The sequence below is a fragment of the Scyliorhinus canicula genome, chromosome 17 (assembly GCF_902713615.1).
Source record: "Scyliorhinus canicula chromosome 17, sScyCan1.1, whole genome shotgun sequence".
Taxonomy (NCBI): Eukaryota; Metazoa; Chordata; class Chondrichthyes; order Carcharhiniformes; family Scyliorhinidae; genus Scyliorhinus; species Scyliorhinus canicula.
In genome coordinates this window covers 32,538,264-32,557,282 of record NC_052162.1, presented here as the reverse complement: position 1 = coordinate 32,557,282, position 19,019 = coordinate 32,538,264, and the positions used below count along the sequence as shown (strand labels likewise).

Genomic DNA, 19,019 nt, shown 5'->3' with positions numbered 1-19,019 from the left:
AAATCTCAGCGGCGGGCAGGGCTGGAAAATCTCAGCCGTGGGCAGGGCTGGAAAATCTCAGCCACGGGAAGGGCTGGAAAATCTCAGCGGCGGGCAGGGCTGGAAAATCTTGGCTGTGGGCAGGGCCGGAAAATATAGCCAGTAACGTTTCAGATCTAAATCATTTCACAGACAGCCAATAAACTTACAGGCAAAGCATATTCTACTGACTTTCTTTAGCAATAAATAAATCATACACCCGGTGCCTTTTGTGTGCTGGCTTTTTTCTTTTCGGCATTATCTTTCTCAACAACTATTGCTAATTATAAATACAGTCCTTCTGCATTTTATCTTCCAGCTTCATATTTCAGGTTTACATTTGACAGTCTCATGTTTAAAGCATAACTGTCCATGTGTCCTTTGATCTTTTTCCTGTGTCCTTAGCCAGGGGAAGGTCTGTGATGCTGATTTCCTCCTTTGTCAGTGATTCACTCATAGACCTGTCAATAAGACCAGTTATATCCACTCCAACTTTGGGGTCTGAGTTTAAAGAAACAATCTCCTGATGTTCCCAAAATGAATGGAGGTCACCTTGTTACTAAGTTACAAATGAGGCAAGCGGCCCTCAATCTAGACATTTGAGATAGCCTATGATATGCCACAAATAGCTCCTCCTGCTTTAATGCACAACTTGTACATTTTCATCTACTTTGCTTTAAAGCACAGCACTTAAACATAATTCAATCCCAAAACCATTTCCATGAAGAGAAATGTGATCAAATATTCTGGGGGATAAAATTAAAGTAGGCACCAGCTCCAGTGCCTGACTTGATTTGACAGGCACCATTGTATTCGCCACTTCAAAATGTTACAGACGTATTCTGGACAGCCTGAGGAACATTTGTAAGCTATTAGATACACAGCCTAGGAAAGGTAACACACAGGGATCTATATGAGAAACATGTGGCATTGTACAGTGAGTACTTCACATTTATGTAGCCTCTCGAGTCCTTTAAGGTACAACATCAATCAAAATCGCATATTGCACAAAATGCACAGCAGGTTAAAAGGTAAAGATGGATTAATATTTGTATCGAAGTTTACATCAATTCTGGATCTCTTTTAGAGACTGATAGAACCATCAAACCAGAAGGTTTATGACACAGAGAAAGGCCCCTTGGCCCATTGTGTCTGCGCCTGCTAAAAGAGTGAATCACTCAGCCTAATCCCACTCTCCAGCATTTGGTCCATAGCACTGCGGGCTGTGGCACTTAAGGTGAATATCCAGAAACCTTTTCAATGAGTTCAGCATTTCAAGCTCTTACGCCTTTTCAGCCAGTGAGTTCCAGACCCCCACAACTCTGGGTGAAAGTATTTCCTCATGTCCTCTCTAATCTTTCTACCAATCACTTATGCCCCCCGACTCACTGGCTGTAAACACGCTGGAAGTCAAGGATGTTCAACTGCACATGAGGGCCAGTGTAATATGTGGATGCCAGGATTAGGTTCCGGTGAGATTGAGCCATCTGGGAGAGCCTGCACAGCAGCAGGGTGACATTCTGGCGGATGAGGAGGGACATGTGACCTTTTCTAGAGAGGAAGGGCTGGACCATGAGGGACTGGAGGACGAGCTCGGGGAGGAGCTGCAGGAGATGCCGGAGGTTGGAGGGCAGACAGCAGCAGGGTCCGACATGCCTCGAGGTCCAGGGAGACCCACATCCAGATTCACATAGGACGAGGCTTTGTCCATCAGCCCAACCCCCTCCCCCGTTTCCCTCCTTCTCCCCCTCTCCTCCCAATCCCACCCAAAACCTTCTCCCCCCCCATCCCCCTCCCCCACCCCATCACACCACCCCCTCCCCAACTACACTGTTTCACCTTCTGGGGCTACCAAGGAGTTGACAGCAGTCTCCAGTTAAACAACAGAAACCCAGGGAAATAGCACCTTGTTTCCCTGGGTTCCTGTGGCTATTACTCACCTTTCATTCTCACTCCACAGTATAAATATTTCCCACTTTCTCTGTCTTTTAGCTTTGACAAAGAGTCATCTGGACTCGAAACATTAGCTCTTTTCTCTCCCTACAGATGCTGCCAGACCCGCTGAGATTTTCCAGCATTTTCCCTATTCTTTCTTAAATGGGGAGACCAAAGTTACAATTTCACAAAATCTCACCAAAACCCTGTACAATTGTAGCAAGACGTCTTTACTTTAGTAGTCCAAACCCCTTTCAATAAAAGCCAGCATGCCATTTGCTTTTCCAATTGTTTGCTGCACCTGCATGCTAACTTTCTACATTCCTTGTCTGAGTGCACCCACATCTCTTTGAATATCAGCACATACAAGATTTTCACTCTTTAAAAAATATTCTGCTTTTTAATCTTATAGCTAAAGTGAATAATTTCACACTTCCCTCCATTATATTCCATCTATCATCTTGTTGCTCACTCACTTAACCCATCTACCTCTTTGCAGCCACTCTGTTTCCTCCCTACAACTTACCTTCCCACCTCGCCTGGTATCCTCAGCAAACCTAGATACATTATTCTCTGCCCTTTCATCCGAGTCATTCACATTGTAAATATTTGTAAATAGCTGAAGCCCAGGACTGATCTTTATGGCACTCTATTATTACTGCCTGCCAACTGGATAAATCTTAGTTTATGCCTGTTCTCTGCTTTCTACCCTTAACTAATCCTCTCTCCATTCTAATATATTACCCAATCTCCGTGAGCCTTTATCTTGCCTGCTAAGCTTTTTTGTGGAACATTATTGAATGCCTTTAGGAAATCGAGGTATATTATATCAACTTGTTACCCTTTATCTACCCTACAAATGACATCCCGAAAACACTCAACGTATTAAATTTGTCAAACAGGATTCCCCTTTAGTAAAATCATATTGACTTGCTTTCAACATACTATGCTCGAAGACTTCCTTAATGATAGATTCCAGCATTTGCCCAACAACTGATGTACGGATAATTGGCTGGTAGTTCAATCTTTTCTCTCTCCAAGGGTGGAGCGGTGGCACTGCTGCCTCATGGCATCGAAGACCCGGACTCAATCCCAGCCCCGGGTCACTGTCCATGTGGAGTTTGCACAGTCAGCCCATGTCTCTGTGGGTCTCACCCCCACAACCCAAAATATATGCAGCGTTGGTGGATGTGCCATGCTAAATTACCCCTTAATTGGAACGGTTTTTTTAAAAGCAAAAAGAAATGTGTTCTCTCTCTTTCCTTTCTTAAAAGGTGGTGTAACATTTGGCAACTCATGATTTGATGGGACCATTCCTGATTCTAAGGAATTTTTGAAAATCAGAGTGAGCGCATCCATTCTCTTTTAGAACCCGAGGCTATAGGCCATCAGGCCCCAGGGTTTTCTTGGATTTTAGGCCCTTAAGTTTTTCCAATATTTTTTCCTGCTGATATTAAATTACTTAATTTCCTCACTCTTTTCAGCCCTTAAATTACAGTCTATTTTTGGTATGAAACCTGTGTCCTGCGCTGCGAAGACAGACTCAATGTATTTGAGCCATTTCCTCACTCCCAATGATTTTTTCAACTGTTTCTAAGTGACCGCATTTACTTTAGCTACTCGCTTCCTTTTTATATGCTTATCAAAGATCTTACAATCTGCAATTATATTTCTGGATATTTTACTCTGATATTCTATTTACTCCCTTTTTATCAACATTTTAGTGGCTTTCTGCTGGTTTCTAAACATGCCCAATACTCAGCCTTGCTACTGTGCTTTTAACATTTTAAGCCTTTTATTTTAATATAATATTAAGCCAAAGATCAGTCCTTCTTGCTGAGTTTTTGTTTTTTTACTGAAATGTTAGTTTGTTAAAAATTTTGAATTGTTTCTTTAAATGTTTCCTCCTGTTAATTTATCTCCATACCTTTAGTCTATTTATCCAATTAACCTTAGCCACATACCTTTGTAATTGCCTTTGTTTAAGTTTAAAATCCTTGTTTGATATTGGAGTATGTCACTTTCAATTCTAATAAGGAATTCAAAGGTATTATGATCACTATTTCCCAGTGGATCTTTTATTATGGCTTCACTAGTTAACCTTGCTTCATTACACAATACTGAATCCAATTGGTTGCACAATGTATTGCTTCAAGAATCAGCCATGAAAATATTTTTAAAACTCATCTTATAGACCTCTCTTGCTAATATTCATATAGGTTGGGACAATTGAGTTCTCCAAAATTGTTTTATTTCCTTTGTTACAAGCTCCAATAATTTATTTGTTGAATGCTTTGTCCAATGGTATAACCACTGTTAGGAGGCCTATAAAGCAGTTCCATCAGTGTCTTCTCATTTTTGCTATTCCCAATTTACACGCGTACTGATTCTGCTTCATGAACTTTCGAGGCAGATCCTTTTTCACCGATGTTCTGAAGTCACCCTTTACTATCAGGTATAACTCTCCTATTTTGCTATTAGAACCATAGAACCATAGAATTCCTACAGTGCAGAAGGAGCCTACACTGACCCTCTGAAAGAGTATACTGCCTAGGCCCACTCCCCCACTATATTAACCCCATAAACCCATCTAACCTGCACATCTTTGCACTGTGGGAGGAAACCAGAGCACCCGGAGGAAAGCTACATTGACACGGGGAGAAAGTGCCCCAGTGAGTCCACACAGACAGTCACCAAGGCCAGAATTCAACCCAAGACCCTGGTGCTGTGAAGGGGCAGGAGGGTAGCATGGTGGTTAGCATAAATGCTTCACAGCTCCAGGGTCCCAGGTTCGATTCCCGGCTGGGTCACTGTCTGTGTGGAGTCTGCACGTCCTCCCCCTGTGTGCGTGGGTTTCCTCCGGGTGCTCCGGTTTCCTCCCACAGTCCAAAGATGTGCGGGTTAGGTGGATTGGCCATGCTAAATTGCCCGTAGTGTCCTAATAAAAGTAAGGTTAAGGGGGGGGTTGTTGGGTTACGGGTATGGGGTGGATACGTGGATTTGAGTGGGGTGATCATGGCTCAGCACAACATTGAGGGCCGAAGGGCCTGTTCTGTGCTGTACTGTTCTATGTTCTAACCATTTGGCAACTCAGCAGCTCAGGCTCCAGCTCTGCAACTCTGAGCTGAATTTGCCTAAGGTGCAAAGATAAACTACAAATACGGTTGTCCGGGATTGCAATGCAGTCCATGAATTCCCATATGCTGTAGTCACAGTGCACCACCATTACTGTCCAAACATATTTGTTTAATTTACACAGAAAAAGTTATCTTTATCTGTGATTAGATGACTATCACAGATAGTGATAGTATCTGAATCTCTGTTCACCCAAACCCTGCCCCAGTTAGTCCAAAGCCTTGTCCATAGCCTAGGTCCCAGCCTGGTTCGAGTGGACCCCATCCCAGTGGAATAGTTCATTCTTCCCCCCGTTGCACTCACCTCACTTGGAGACAAAGGAAGAAAATTCATCAACAACTGGAAGCTAAAAAAAGTAGAAAAAGGAACACTTCTCTGCCCACTGCACCAAAATCCCATGTGAACCAAAATCCCATGGTCTCCTCTCCATTCGTCCTCTTACTTTTTTTAAACCTCTCTGCTTAGTCCACATTTGAAGTTATTTCGCCCAGTGTCATTTATTCTTTAGGGCTTTTGTTTCGATTTGAATCGCCGGGTTGAGGCACCGGGTAGGGGAGAATCCCGGCCCTTATTCTTAATCTAAATTTAAACTTGAGAAAAACTTCGCAGAATTTACCACAGGAACCAAATTACAAACTACACACAGTCTTTGTCTCACTCTGGTATAGACTCCTCCCCACGTGACCCCTTACGCTTAGCAAGATGTAGAGTTCCCACAGCCGAATAGGAAAGTGCGTTCAAAGAAAATTAATTAATGCAGTTAAGTCACTGAGACAAGCATATAAACTATTTTAAAACCATTTAAAAACTAGATTTATCAACAGAATCCCAATCACTCACAATTTAGGATATGGCCTCACAATTATTGCTGTAACTTTCCACTACACCAGAATTCAATGTTAGGTATACTTGCTTCTTAATTTAGGGTAAAATTGTGCCTGTAGTACTTTCAGTGTCACTGTGTGTCATAAACTTATGAATCTTGTGAAACTGTTAATAAGCTTCTGATCAGAAATTCCTGTCACATACAAGTTCACAGCTGACTTTTAATGATAACTTGTGTATCTTATTGTTTAATTCTTGCAAGCGTTTAGCTTTGTTACTGCGAAAGAAATTGAATACAAGTGGAGTGTTTACTTCCTTGGTGGGTGGCTGTAATTTGGAGCAATATTGATCTCATCATAATCCAGGAACAGGGAAGTTCACATTAAAAATAGTTGATTTTAGGCCACCCTCATCTCAAGTCATTTGCCAATGATCTTAGATTCGGTGTTGAGTGCAAGATGTCACTTAGTGAACAGCTGTAAAACACAGCCTGTTGTACAATCCAGCAAAAAATACTTTGGTCCCTTGATAATTGGAACAAGCCCAAATTAAACTGACCCTTGCCATTTTCACAAAGCAGTTTAATGTGGATCGGCATCAACTATGGGGGTCAGTCTGCAATGCCTGCAAGCAGTTCTATTTAATATTAGTGTCACACTGTTCTTTCTACTAAGGTAAGAAAGGAAGAGAAAAACATTTTGACTCATCTCATTTTAAGCCAACTGACTAAGATATATTTTGTATAACTTTGTTTATAGACTCTGCAGAATGCTAGCTATCAGTTACTAGTTAAAAATTAAATTTTTAGTTTAAACATGGCCCATTTAAGGGACTGGTTATGTTTGTACAGATTCCTTTGCCCCACCTTTGGTGGCTGGGTCTTCAGCAGTCCAGGCCCTGAGCTCTGCAAGTCCCTCCCTATACCTTTCGACTTCTCCAAACCTGCTACTATAAAACATGCCTCTTTAGCAACATCTTTGATCATCTGTCCTTAATTTCTCCTTGTAGTGCTTTGTGTCAAATTTTATCTCTTGGAGGATTTCGGAATGTTTTGCTATATTATAGGTGCTATATAAATGTAATTTGTTGTATGTTTCGAAGTACTTCTAAATAACGATGCTGTATGGTAAAAGCCTCCGAATATGAAAAATTCCTCAGACAGAGTTCTAAATAACGATGCAATATGGCGAGAGTGTTGATAAGGGTGTTGCCAAATTAATTGCCCTCTTGACTCAGTCCTTCTGAAAGGCAAGCTCGGTTGAGTGCCTGGCCAATGTATTGAGTGATTTGAGCACAAATTCTTTTGAAATCAATTTATCTATTGTCAGGTTGTCCATTTTACAGAGCTATGGGCCGGGATTCTCCACTACCCAGCGGGGCGGGGGGTCCAGGCGTGTTGAAGTGGCATGAACCACTCCGGCGTCGGGCCGTCCCAAAGGTGCGGAAGTCTCCTTTTGAGCACAGTGAGGGGCTAGGCCCGCGCCAGAGTGGTTCCCACCCCGCCGGCTGGCATGAACAGCCTTTGGCGCCACGCCAACCAGGGCCGAAAGGACTTCGCTGGCCAGCGTAAGTCTGCACATGCGCCGGAGCGTCAGTGGCTGCTGATGTCATACCGGTGCATGCGCAGGGGAGGGGCTCTCTTCCGACTCCGCCATGGTGAAGACCATGGCGAAGGCGGAAGAAAAAGAGTGCCCCCACGGCACAGGCCCTCCCGCCGATCGGTGGGCCCCGATCGCGGGCCAGGCCACCGTGGGGGCATCCCCCGGGGTCAGATCGCCCCGCGGCCCCCCCCCCCCCCAGCACCCCGGCGCCTGCCCGCGCCGCCAATCCCGCCGGTCAGGTAGGTGGTTTAATCCACGGCGGCGGGAGAGGCCTGTCAGCGGCGGGACTTCGGCCCATCGTGGGCCGGAGAATCGCTGCGGGGGGCCAGCCGACTGGCGCGGTGCGATTCCCGGCCCCGCCGAATCTCGGGGGGGTGGAGAATTCGGGACACAGCGGGGCGGGATTGACGCCGGCCCCGGCTGATTCTCCGACTCGGCGGGGGTCGGAGAAACCCGCCCAAGATGTTGCACAGATGGTGGAGGGATTAAGTGCTCAAATAAACCTTGAAGATATTCAAATGTTAATACTGAAGGCACAACTTTGCTTCCCTCCAGGTTCTTTCGAATGTACTGACCCATAGCTTGTTATAAGTTACACAGGTGTTGGCAGCCAAGTGCCCATTCTTCACACATGAGCCTTATCAATGTGTGTTGCCCAGTATTCAGATCATATTGAGCATAACACCTTAGTCCAGTTATGTTCCTGTCCAATATCCATATACATATACTTCCAGCAGAAGTCATTGGATGATAATTTGAAACAGGAACCCTTTTTATACATAAGGGAGAAAGATCTGATAGGTGTGAATTGCCTAATGTGCTGTGATCCCCAGACAGCTATGAGATTCCGAAACAGTGTCAAGCTCTGTGAGGTCCCAGCAGTCGATTTTCTTCCATTTAGCTGACATACGGCACCAATTTTATCTATTTTTTAAAGAGCAGGTTAACTGTGTTCAGCTAATACATGAAACACTTTTCTGTTCTTTTAGACTGTCAGTACTCTGATTGTGGCTGAAACCAAGGTCTCAGGGATCTATCACTGTATAGCTACCAGCGAATGTGGTGCAGCCAGAAGAAGAATTAACTTCTACGTTACAGGTAAATTATTGTCTGCTATCAGGAGACCTTGCCTGATCAAAGTAAAGATTTAAAGGTGATCATCGACATTTCAATCCATTTGTCTGCTTGTTAATATTTTATGAAGGAGAAAAAACTCTAATTTGCACACCGCCGTGATTGGAAGTTTTTCATTCTCCATCAATCAGATCAGTTGAAGGACAGGACTAGAAACCTTCAGAACAAATCAATCAGCCACTACTTTCTTGCACTGCTGGCAACATACAAAAGTCAGAGCGAAAAAGTTTTAAAATGAGTCGATCAATTCTGAGTGTGACAGGGCCAGGTTTTGGCTACTGGGAAATGACCCGACTTGTTGGATTGCCTCAGTAAAATGTACCCCGAATCACTCTGGGCCGGGGTGTCGAGCGCTGAATGAAGCTGGGCCCACTGACCCCAATCAAGATGCACACGCGAACAGCAAAGCCAGCTGGTTAGAAGGCCCGCCTCAGTTCTGTGGGACTTGCCCCCCCCCCCTCCCCCCATGGCCCCTCACACCCTTATGACAACTCCTTCCCCCTGCACACCTCCAAAAGCCCCTCTTTTGCACACATTTATACACGCAATACTTCCCACACTATTAAAACATGGATTTCATCCTGATCGATGGGAGCGAGTTTTTTTTGGTAGGCACCCTACCCACACACTTACATTCTGTGCACGCCTGTGCCTGTCACCATATAAGTGAGTATGCATTGTTGAGATATTTAAAATAACACTCAAAATGGTCTTTTCAGTTGAATAAAAACTGTCTTCAGGGTTTGTGGGATTTCCTATTATACAATTCTACAACATAAACCTTTTAAACCATAAAGGACTGCCTTCTCAGCTAATGTGCACCATTGTTATCTTGTTGGATTCTGTATTCCATGAATAGCACAAAAAGGTGACACTAGTTGAGAAAATCTACTTTAAGTTGCTTGTCCTGAGATTTATTATGTCATATGATGAGTGACAGCATTTTTCTAGGGAAGTATTTAGAGATATCTTAAACTTCAGATCCTGGTCAGAACTTCATTAAAATGAATGCGAATGTGTTCATTCACACAGTCAGAAACAGACAGTATCAACAGTCCCCTCACCTTCAACTTTAAACTATTCAAACCAGAAAATTGAATGCTTAATTTGCGTTGGGTTAGCTAAACTGACCTGGGAAACTGTTAGGATGTTGCAAATGATTTGCAAACCTTGGGATAGCGAAGGAAAAATATATCAGCCAAAGTTTCCACTGCTCACCACTATCCAGTGACTGATGTTGGAAGATGGAGGATAGGTGGGAACAGGCTCAGCTGTCAGCATAATGAGATAAGCTATCTTTGCACATGCCTGGATGTTTTACCAATGCCTTCAGAACTAGAGCCTCAAAAAAAGTCATAACCTAAGGAGAGAAAATTGGTGAAGAAAAATAACACACTAAGATACATTTTCACTTAGCTTTCCTTTTCCTTTTCTGTTCTAAATTATCGCCACATAAACTAGTAATATTGTCACCAAAAACTGTAGTTGAGTCAAACTATAATATTTTTCCACAACAATGGTGATATTTGGCATATTTACTATTGTGAGGACTTGAGGTGCAGTGGGTAACATCCCTGGTCTCAGTCAGAAGCTCTGGATTTGAGTCCTTCCTCAGGGCTTGATGGCCAAGGAAGGCGAGTTCATTATACAGCCAAGCAGGTTGGGTAGCAGCCTGCAAATCCTTCCAACACACACCAATGGCAGGTGGAGCGGGAGAGATTCCTGGTCAGTCATGTAATGGAAAGAATATTTGAGTCTCTACTATCTCTATCTGTAGCTCCAGACTGCAACGTGTATGTTACCACAGCAACTTGGATTCGATGAGTGAAATGTAGCACACCACATTTGCTGTTATCTCAGTTCATTCCCTTTCAGTGGTAAAGAAACCCATAATCGAGTTAAAAGGAACCTGTACTAAGATTCTTACAGAGACTTAGCTTTGTTGTGACATGGATAGATAGAGTAAAACTCTATCGATTCTGTCCCATCATCAATAACTCCCCTCCTATTGCATCAGTATGATACTTTCCCATTTCCTAAGTAAGCATCATGTAAGCTAGCTGAGTGAAATTGCCAAAGTAGCAGCAATTATCAAGTAAGCTGCACTTTTTATGTTCTGGCAACTAGTAATTGACTTAAGATTGGTTTGAATGGGAACCTAGATTCCAAAGATGAAAGGATGATTTCTAACCCATTTCTTCATCCACTCTTCTACTATATTTTAACAGCCAACCTTGAAGATCCCAGTACTAAGTACAATTTTCCATCGGTTTTGTTCCAATTATTGTCTGAAATATCTAATGCTTGGGGTTTAACATCTGTGTATACTACAGCCCAGGTATTTGCTCCCTTTTCAGGTGCACGGAATGGGGAGAATCCCCATCTCTGCAAACTCACCCTTTAAAAATGGTGGCCCAGACCTCAAACTTTCCATTCGGGGTGGCGGGCTGGATTAGAAGTTGGGGCAGACGACCCTAAAATAATTCAGGAGACTTCCAGATGTGAAGGCGGGCTGGCCTTGGTAATCTGGCATTGTGTCCAAAGTTTAAAATAAAGAATAAAACATGGAATATCCTTCCAGCCCTCACCCTTCACATCCCCACATACTGACCATGCCCCTTCAATGCCAATCCATGCACCCTCCTACCCTCCATGCCAATCTATGCCAATGTACCCACCCCATGACCCTCATACCCTCAGGACCAATGCAGAGGTAAGAGAAAACAAAGTTCTGTGAAATAAAGTGTCTATTTAAGTCTTCATTATAATGAAAAAACATTCATTCAAGAACACCGATTTACTACATTTCCATCCCACCAACTAAATAAAGCCTAAAATAAGAAACATTTCAAACAACTGTACTATCTTTTGTGGCCAAGCAATGGAATTCATAGCCCTACTTCAAAGAGTTATATCCACTTCTAGCAGTCAATCAAACTGTGAAATGACAGGCACCCTACTGTGATAATGAATGGTTGTGAAATCAGTCAAGTAGCAGTAATCCAATAATACAAACCTTCAAGTCTATGTCAACAGACAGTAAGATATCAAGCAATTATTTTTTAATACTCCAGTTTTTTTTAAAGATTTAAAGGACAGGAAGTTTAAATGCCTTGACAGCTCAATTTGACAGGTGCTTTTGGCAGGTCCTCTTGGCAGTTTTGACAGCTTCTTTTGATAAGTACTTCTGACAGTTTTGACAGTTTATTTTGACAGATCTGTTAGCATTTCCAATGAACTGGGCAGTAATGCAATTATGCATGTTGATGCTTACTTTTAATAATTCCAGAGGGCAATTTACTTCCCACAAAGAGCACCTTACCATCCTCAAAGTTGTCCCAGGACCAGATCCAAAGGGATACCCCGACAATCTAAAGAATCCACAAGTTCAAACCTGCTCTTACCAGGTCTAATCTGCACACTTCAAGTTTCGCACTCCAAAGCCAGACACCCTCTCCATCATGAAAGTTCAGGCCTAAGTATACAAATCATTAATAAACAGGTTTATTTTTCCAATAAATATTAGAGGTTACATCAGTTAATTTATGTCAAATTAATTCAGCATTACCTGCTTCCTGATTAAAAACGCACTGTTGAAATCAATATTTGTGATTGATATACATTTTGTAATTATTTAGGATCAGACTCTGAGGAGATCCATTTCAATTAATAACATAAATAGTCAGTCTTTTTTAATAAAGAATATAAGCATGTAGTTAGTGATGTTTCTGGAACTTGAACAACATTAGAAATTGTTACCAATGGACTGATTGGCCATGCTATCTGTGGGATGGTGCTATAAGCATTCTGAAGCATGAGCTTTCATCTGTTGAAGTGTTATCTATTCCTCCTGATGTGATTAATGGATTAATTGACATTTTCTGCATCTTGACATCTTAAGCACATATAGAGAGACACTTATTGAAACTGTGGTTTGGTTGAGCAAGGAGATTTATGCTTGTAATATTTCACTCTGTAAATAAATGTAAGCATGAGTAAAGATTGGCTCTAGTCATTATGCTTCACCAACTGGCTTTCAAGATTAGAACATTGATATTTAAATCACTTCAAACGAATCTTGACTTCGTGAACATTCACTGTTCTGACCAAAAATATTTTATAATCAACCAAAATAGAAATGAAAAGCAAGTTAACATTAATAATCATGTTTCATAGTTGTGTTTTAAAAATGGACACTGAAGTGAAATTCTATCATTAAGGTCAGAATTCTCCAGTCGTTGTGATTCATTTTTCCCGCCAACAGCGCACCCCCACCCATGGGTTTCCCAGAGGCCTGGGGTGGTTACAATGGCAAATCCCTTGACAAACCATGGAATATAGAATCTCCCCGCCAGCAAATGGCGTGCAGCCGAGAAACCACGCGGCTTGGCGACCGGAGAATCCAAACCTATATTTTTGAAAAATAAATAATTTATTCATCTAAAGTTCCTGGCAAATGGCCAAGAGTGTAAGACTTTCGACAAGCTCGGGCCCAAATTGTATTGTAGTTCCATTGAATAGATGTTTTTGGGTGTGAGTTTAATTAAAAAAACATCATTATGTAGAGAATTCTCTTGTTACGAATCACGGAAGATGTTTTACAATATGACCGATAGGATTCAATGTCCCACTTTTGTTTACTGTCTTTGTTTGTTTTGGATTAGATCAGCCAGATGTCTTGCATCTCAAAGCAAATGCCAATGAGTCTCTAACTGAGGGAGGCAACCTCAATCTTACCTGTACGATTACAAAGTACTACATGAATGAATTTGCCTGGTATTACCAGTCCTCGGTGAAATCGCCTGACATTAACCTATACAGTTCCACTCAGAGAGTTTATGGAAACTACTCGAACACCTTGTTCCTCAGTATCAGAAATGTGACAGAAAGGAACACTGGCATTTACAAGTGCAGAGCAATGAACAAGACTTCCAAGGAACAGTACGAGCAACACACTATGGTCTACATTAAACGTAAGTGAGTCGCTGCAAGAACACCTTAACTATTTAGATGCACTGTTTGTTTTAATTTTGACCCAATTAAGAACATTTTAGATCTGCTTCCAATGGTTCAGTTGCTTACTATATCACTACAGTGGCTGTGCCATACCTTTCAAGAAGGTGCTCTGTTTGATCCCTCGTCTGTTCTTAAGTAGCTGATCCCAGCTATCAGACCTCGAGAGTCTATCATGTATATGAAACCAAAAAGAAAATGCTGGAAAATCTGAGCAAGTCTGGCAGCATCTGTAGGGAGAGAAAAGAGCTAACGTTTGAAGTCCAGATGACCCTTTGTCTATATGAGTTCCTGTGGTAAAGGGAAGGAGAAAATAGCCACGGTCCCTGAACATGATTACAATCCTGATGTCCTGCTGGTGATGAATACGTGGCTGATAGATGTGGAAAGACCCGAGTTGAATTATGATCCCTCTTGCAGTTAGTTATAGACGGCATGGTGGCACAGTGGTAGCACTGTTGCTTCATAGCTTCAGGGACCCGGATTCAATTCCCGGCTTGGGTCACTGTCTGTGCGGAGTCTGCACCTTTTCCCCTTGTCTGCGCGGGTTTCCTCCAGGTGCTTCCGTTTCCTCCCACTAGTCTCGAAAGATGTGCTTGTTAGGTGAATTGGACATTCTGAGTTCTCCCTCTATGTACCTGAACAGGCGCCGGAGTTTGGCTGCTAGGGGATTTTCACAGTAACTTCCTTGCAGTGTTAATGTAAGCCTACTTGTGAGACTAATTAATATTATTATTATAAATAGTTAACATCCACTCTTGTACATTAAGAATGGCTTCTTGGGTGGCTACTGTTCTCAGTGCAACATATCCCAGTGAGGTCGGTTAAAAGGAACAATAGGGGAGGAAACTAAAAAAAAAGATATGTAACTATTTAGATGATATTGTTGGTACACACTGCAACTGAGTATAACTCCATCCATTGTATCTAGCACTGCACAGCTACTGAAATAAATAGTTTTTATTTCATTTTTATGGCCATTGGGAATATTAATGCTGAGACATGGAACCCTTCCCATTTCAGGCACCGATTCTCAATGACTCCCGGGTTAGGTGTAGCATGACCAGATTCAAAATCATCCACTAAAATGTGTCTCAGTCTAACTTCTAAAGTGCCCTGTTAATTCAACAGGCTGACACTTTTCTGTTAGCAGGTTGGAGCTTCCCTGAATGAGATTGCAAATCAGTTTCAAATTAAATACAGTTATTTGCTGTGGATCCGTCAAGGACTGGATTGAGACCACCCAAACTAATTTTCACATAGGACCTTTACAGCCAGCAGACACACTAAACATTAATCAAAGTGCAGAAAGTAATGCCCTCTCCGGAGGCGTGTTTGGGGGTGGGACATTTAATCAAGGTTCTTTCCTGCCACGTTCCCGTTTTTCCCCAATTAAGTCCTGATCGACAAGCCTCATGGACAGCCTATTCCCTCCCCATCTCCAATTAAGCCACTTCAGCGGACAATTAATGCCCTTTCAAGGGCTTCATCCTGCCGCCGCTGTTATTCAACTAACAGTGGGCAGGGTAATTCATCATGGCAGAAATCTGAAAAGCAAAACCCTTTAGGGTTTATCTGCAAGCTGCCAAGGGGAGGGGAGGAGCCCCCATACAGAGGAAGTCAGTGCCTGATCAAGGGACCCAGCATCGGCAAGTGGAGGGTGCCCATTGAAAGCCATCCCTATCCATGCTGCCTCCCACCCCTCCCCCACTCTCCCGCAACACCCACCAGCCCTCAGTCAACTGTAATAGAAAAGCAAATTACTGCAGATGCTGGAATCTGAAACAAAAACAGAAAATACAGGACAATCTCAGCAGGTCTGTCAGCTTCTGTGGCGAGAGAAGGGAGCTAACGTTTTGAATCTGGATGATTCTTTATTAAAGTTGACAATACCATTGCGTCCACACATACATCCCCATCAGCTTTGACAAAGAGTCATCCAGACTCAAAATGTTAGCTCCCTTCTCTCTCTCTCTCCACAGATACTGTCAGACCGGTTGAAATTGTCTAGTATTTTCTGTTTTTGTCTCAGTCAACTCTGGCCTGGTCCCTTGCTGGCCCTTGTCTTCTGTGTACATTGCCACCACTGGCACGTCCTGCAGTGGACAGCTTCCAGCCTCTGACTAGCCAACAGTCCTTGAGGGGTGTCACCTGCAGCCCCCCCCCCCCCCCCTCCTCCCCGGTCCCAGGCAAGGCCCATTGCTGGCCACTTAAGTGCCTGATTGAAACCTAATATGGTCGGTCTTCCCCAAAGGAGGCGACGCAGGGCTCTCACTGGCTCTTCAGCCAGTGGGTATGGCCCCGTCGCCTAGATTAAATATCACCCACAGTGATTAAAAACCTGGAATGAAAGGATAGCTTCTAACTGCACCATCCGGTCACCATAAATTTCTGTATTCTCAAAAGTTCGAAAGGAAGCCGTGTTGCAGATAACATAATAAGCCACTTACATTTTATAAAGCTAAAACATTTGAAGACTTTATTTTGAGGGGAAATAGAATAGCTCAATTGAACTATATTATACTATGTTAGCAAAATTGACCTAAACGTTATTTTTACACGTGAAAACAGGGCATTCAGCATAACTATTCCAGGTTAACATTTATCCTCTCCATGAGCTATACTCCGAATCCCATGTTCCCACTCATGTTCCCATGTCTATTATTTCCTCATTCTTCAATTTTCTGCATCAATAAATAATCATTAAATGCTAACACGTTGGGAATTTCTTCGGAGTTGCTCCAACCCTGTGGGATAACTTCACTGGGATTGTGGAGTGAAACCCTACTTATCCATACAGAGTTCCTGTCACACCTCCAGCAGAATGGGAACAGTTCATAGGAAATTTTCAACCACGGCCTCAGGCCTGGTCACTAATTCGGTTAGTGCATTCCACAATGGCATATGCCGGAACTGTCCTCTGACCTACATCTTTTACATTTCACCTTAGATCTAGGTCCGCTTATTTCAGGTATCTCTCAGTCTGATTATCTACCCATCCTTCCATCATTTTAGCCACCTCTATCAAATCATCCCATAACCTCCGAACGAGAACAGCTCCAACATTACTGATATTGTTATTCCTGTACTGCTGTAAAATTATGTTTAAAGGACCAGAGATGCTACAGCTTTTTGTCAACATAATTTTAACTTTCAGACCACATTCATGCAGAAGTGGCAGCTTGACTGGAGAGTGATTTCTTGTAGCAAAATATGAAATAACCTCATGTTGGTATCCTAATTACACAGCAGCTTCACACCAGCTAAGTTACATATTTGTAAAGTTATCATTAATTTCCCAATGGAGAACACGTTGGGAGTATTGCAGTGTAGTGGTTATATCACTGAGCTTGTAGTGCAGAGCTGTGGAACTAATAACATAGATTCATGTTTTGCCATAGAAACTTGAGAATGTGAATTTGTTTTAATAAAGGCTGGTGTCAGTATAAACTAACCATTAAGCTGATCAATTGTTGTGACAATCCTATAGGATAGTACAACACAGAAGCAAACCCTTCAGCCCATTTAGTCCTTGCCAGCCCTTTCAAAGAACAATCCAGTTAGTTCCACTTTCCTATTTTGCCCAAATCCCTGCAATTCTTTTTCTCCAAGCAGTTATCCAATTCCGTTTTGAGCGTTATTACTGAATCTCTGCCCACCGCCCTTTCAGGCAATGCATTTCAAATCCTAACCACTCAGTGATTTAAAAAGGCTTTTCTTCTTTGTCTCCTCTAGTTCTTTTGCCAGTTATTTTAAATCTATGTTCACGCTTATCAACTGTTGGAAATGGTTTCTCTTTATTTACTTATTTATCTAGAGGGAGCCTTCCATCCTTGACTTGGCCTCTGGTGGATGTGACTCCAGTCCCATACTGGCACGTTTAACTCTTAAACTGCCCTCTGAGGAAACCTAGCAAGTCACTCAGTTGTGTCAAAACCAAGGGCTACATGGCGTAACCCACATTCTAAGACTGCATTAAAGAAAACTTTGGCCTGGATTCTCTCTTGGCGAGATCCTCCATTTCGCCAGCAGCGCACTCACGCCCGCGGATTTCCCGATGGTGTGGGGGTGCCCACAATGGGAAACCCATTGGCCGCCTGCCGGGTTGGAGGATCCCACTGTTGGCGGGGGGGGGGGTCCACACCAGAAAACAGGTGTGGCAAGGTGGAGAATCCCGCCCCTTAGGTTTCAGGTTGAATTTGCATTGACTGATTATGCTTAATCAGACCATTCCCGTAGAGTCGCTCAGTTTCAGAAGGCAATTATTTTCCCTTCTGATTAAATTTGCATGCCCTGCCCATCAACATAAATTTTAGGCCAAAAATTAGTTTAAGTATTTGCTGCCTAATATGAAAGAGGAAATGGCCAACACAGCAAACCAGAAATAGGGGGATTTCTATTGGTCAAATCTTAAAACATTTCGGCTTCCTCCTGTGGGAAGCCTTTTTGCCTGTCTCATCAAGTTGTCATAGCCATGTTTTCATCTTTCTGAATAGTTTTTATTACATACACCCACTTGAGATTGGCGAGTCTACACAAAGGATGAGTCACTTGTTTCCTGGAATGGTGAGGTCACCCAAATCTGACACCTTTAAACCCACACTATGTTTTACTGTTCCTCCAAATTAACTGGCCCTCCACTGAACCTGACCTTCCAGTAGCTAAACCATTAAATCAAAACACGAGAAGAAATATAAACACTTTCTTACTTTGAAATGACTCGTTGGAAATGTGCAAAGTGGAGGGAGATGAGATTCCACTTACTTCCAGTAAAAGTATGTTCTTTATAAATTATCAGGCTGTTTATCTTGTTGCGCAAATTTGGGTTTTTGGATTTCCAACAGCTTTGTAAACAACAATCAATGATCATTAACTGCGTCATCCTTTTTGCTTTTCCTTTTGTGTAAACCTGACCTCCTAATGTTTAAAATAATAGAGGTGATTCAGTGATACGAATACAGTGGGCAGCTGCCCTGAACAAAAGTGTGGGGGGAAAAGTCATGTCAGTTATAAAAATAATTCATTGGAAAAATTACAATGTACATGCTAGACCATAGAACCAAGCAGCTGAGATGTGACAATTGACACTTTCCTTCCTCTCCAAGCTGAGGAAAGTAACAATAAGATCTTGTTAATAAAAGCAAAATGCTATGGATGCTGGAAATCTGAAGTAAAAGCAATAAATACTGGAAAGACTCAGCAGGTATGGCAGCATCTGTGGAGGGAGAAACAACATTCATGTTTTGAGTCCGTATGACTTCTTCACAGCTGAAATGTTATCTTGTTTCTTCTCTCTATGATGTAGCCAGACCAGGTAAGCTTGGGTTCCTATTCCTGATCTCCTGATAGTGTGCCTAT

At 42.6% G+C, this 19,019-nt stretch overlaps 1 protein-coding gene across 2 annotated transcripts in view; it reads left to right on the top strand.

Moving 5' to 3' along the window:
- Positions 1-19,019, top strand: part of kdrl (kinase insert domain receptor like) — a 218,345-nt gene that overhangs the window by 135,095 nt on the left and 64,231 nt on the right. For both annotated transcript variants that reach the window (XM_038775502.1, XM_038775503.1), the window contains 2 exons: positions 8,504-8,612; positions 13,313-13,621. In XM_038775502.1, coding sequence (XP_038631430.1) covers positions 8,504-8,612; positions 13,313-13,621 — 418 coding nt within the window. The remainder of the gene's footprint in view (positions 1-8,503; positions 8,613-13,312; positions 13,622-19,019) is intronic.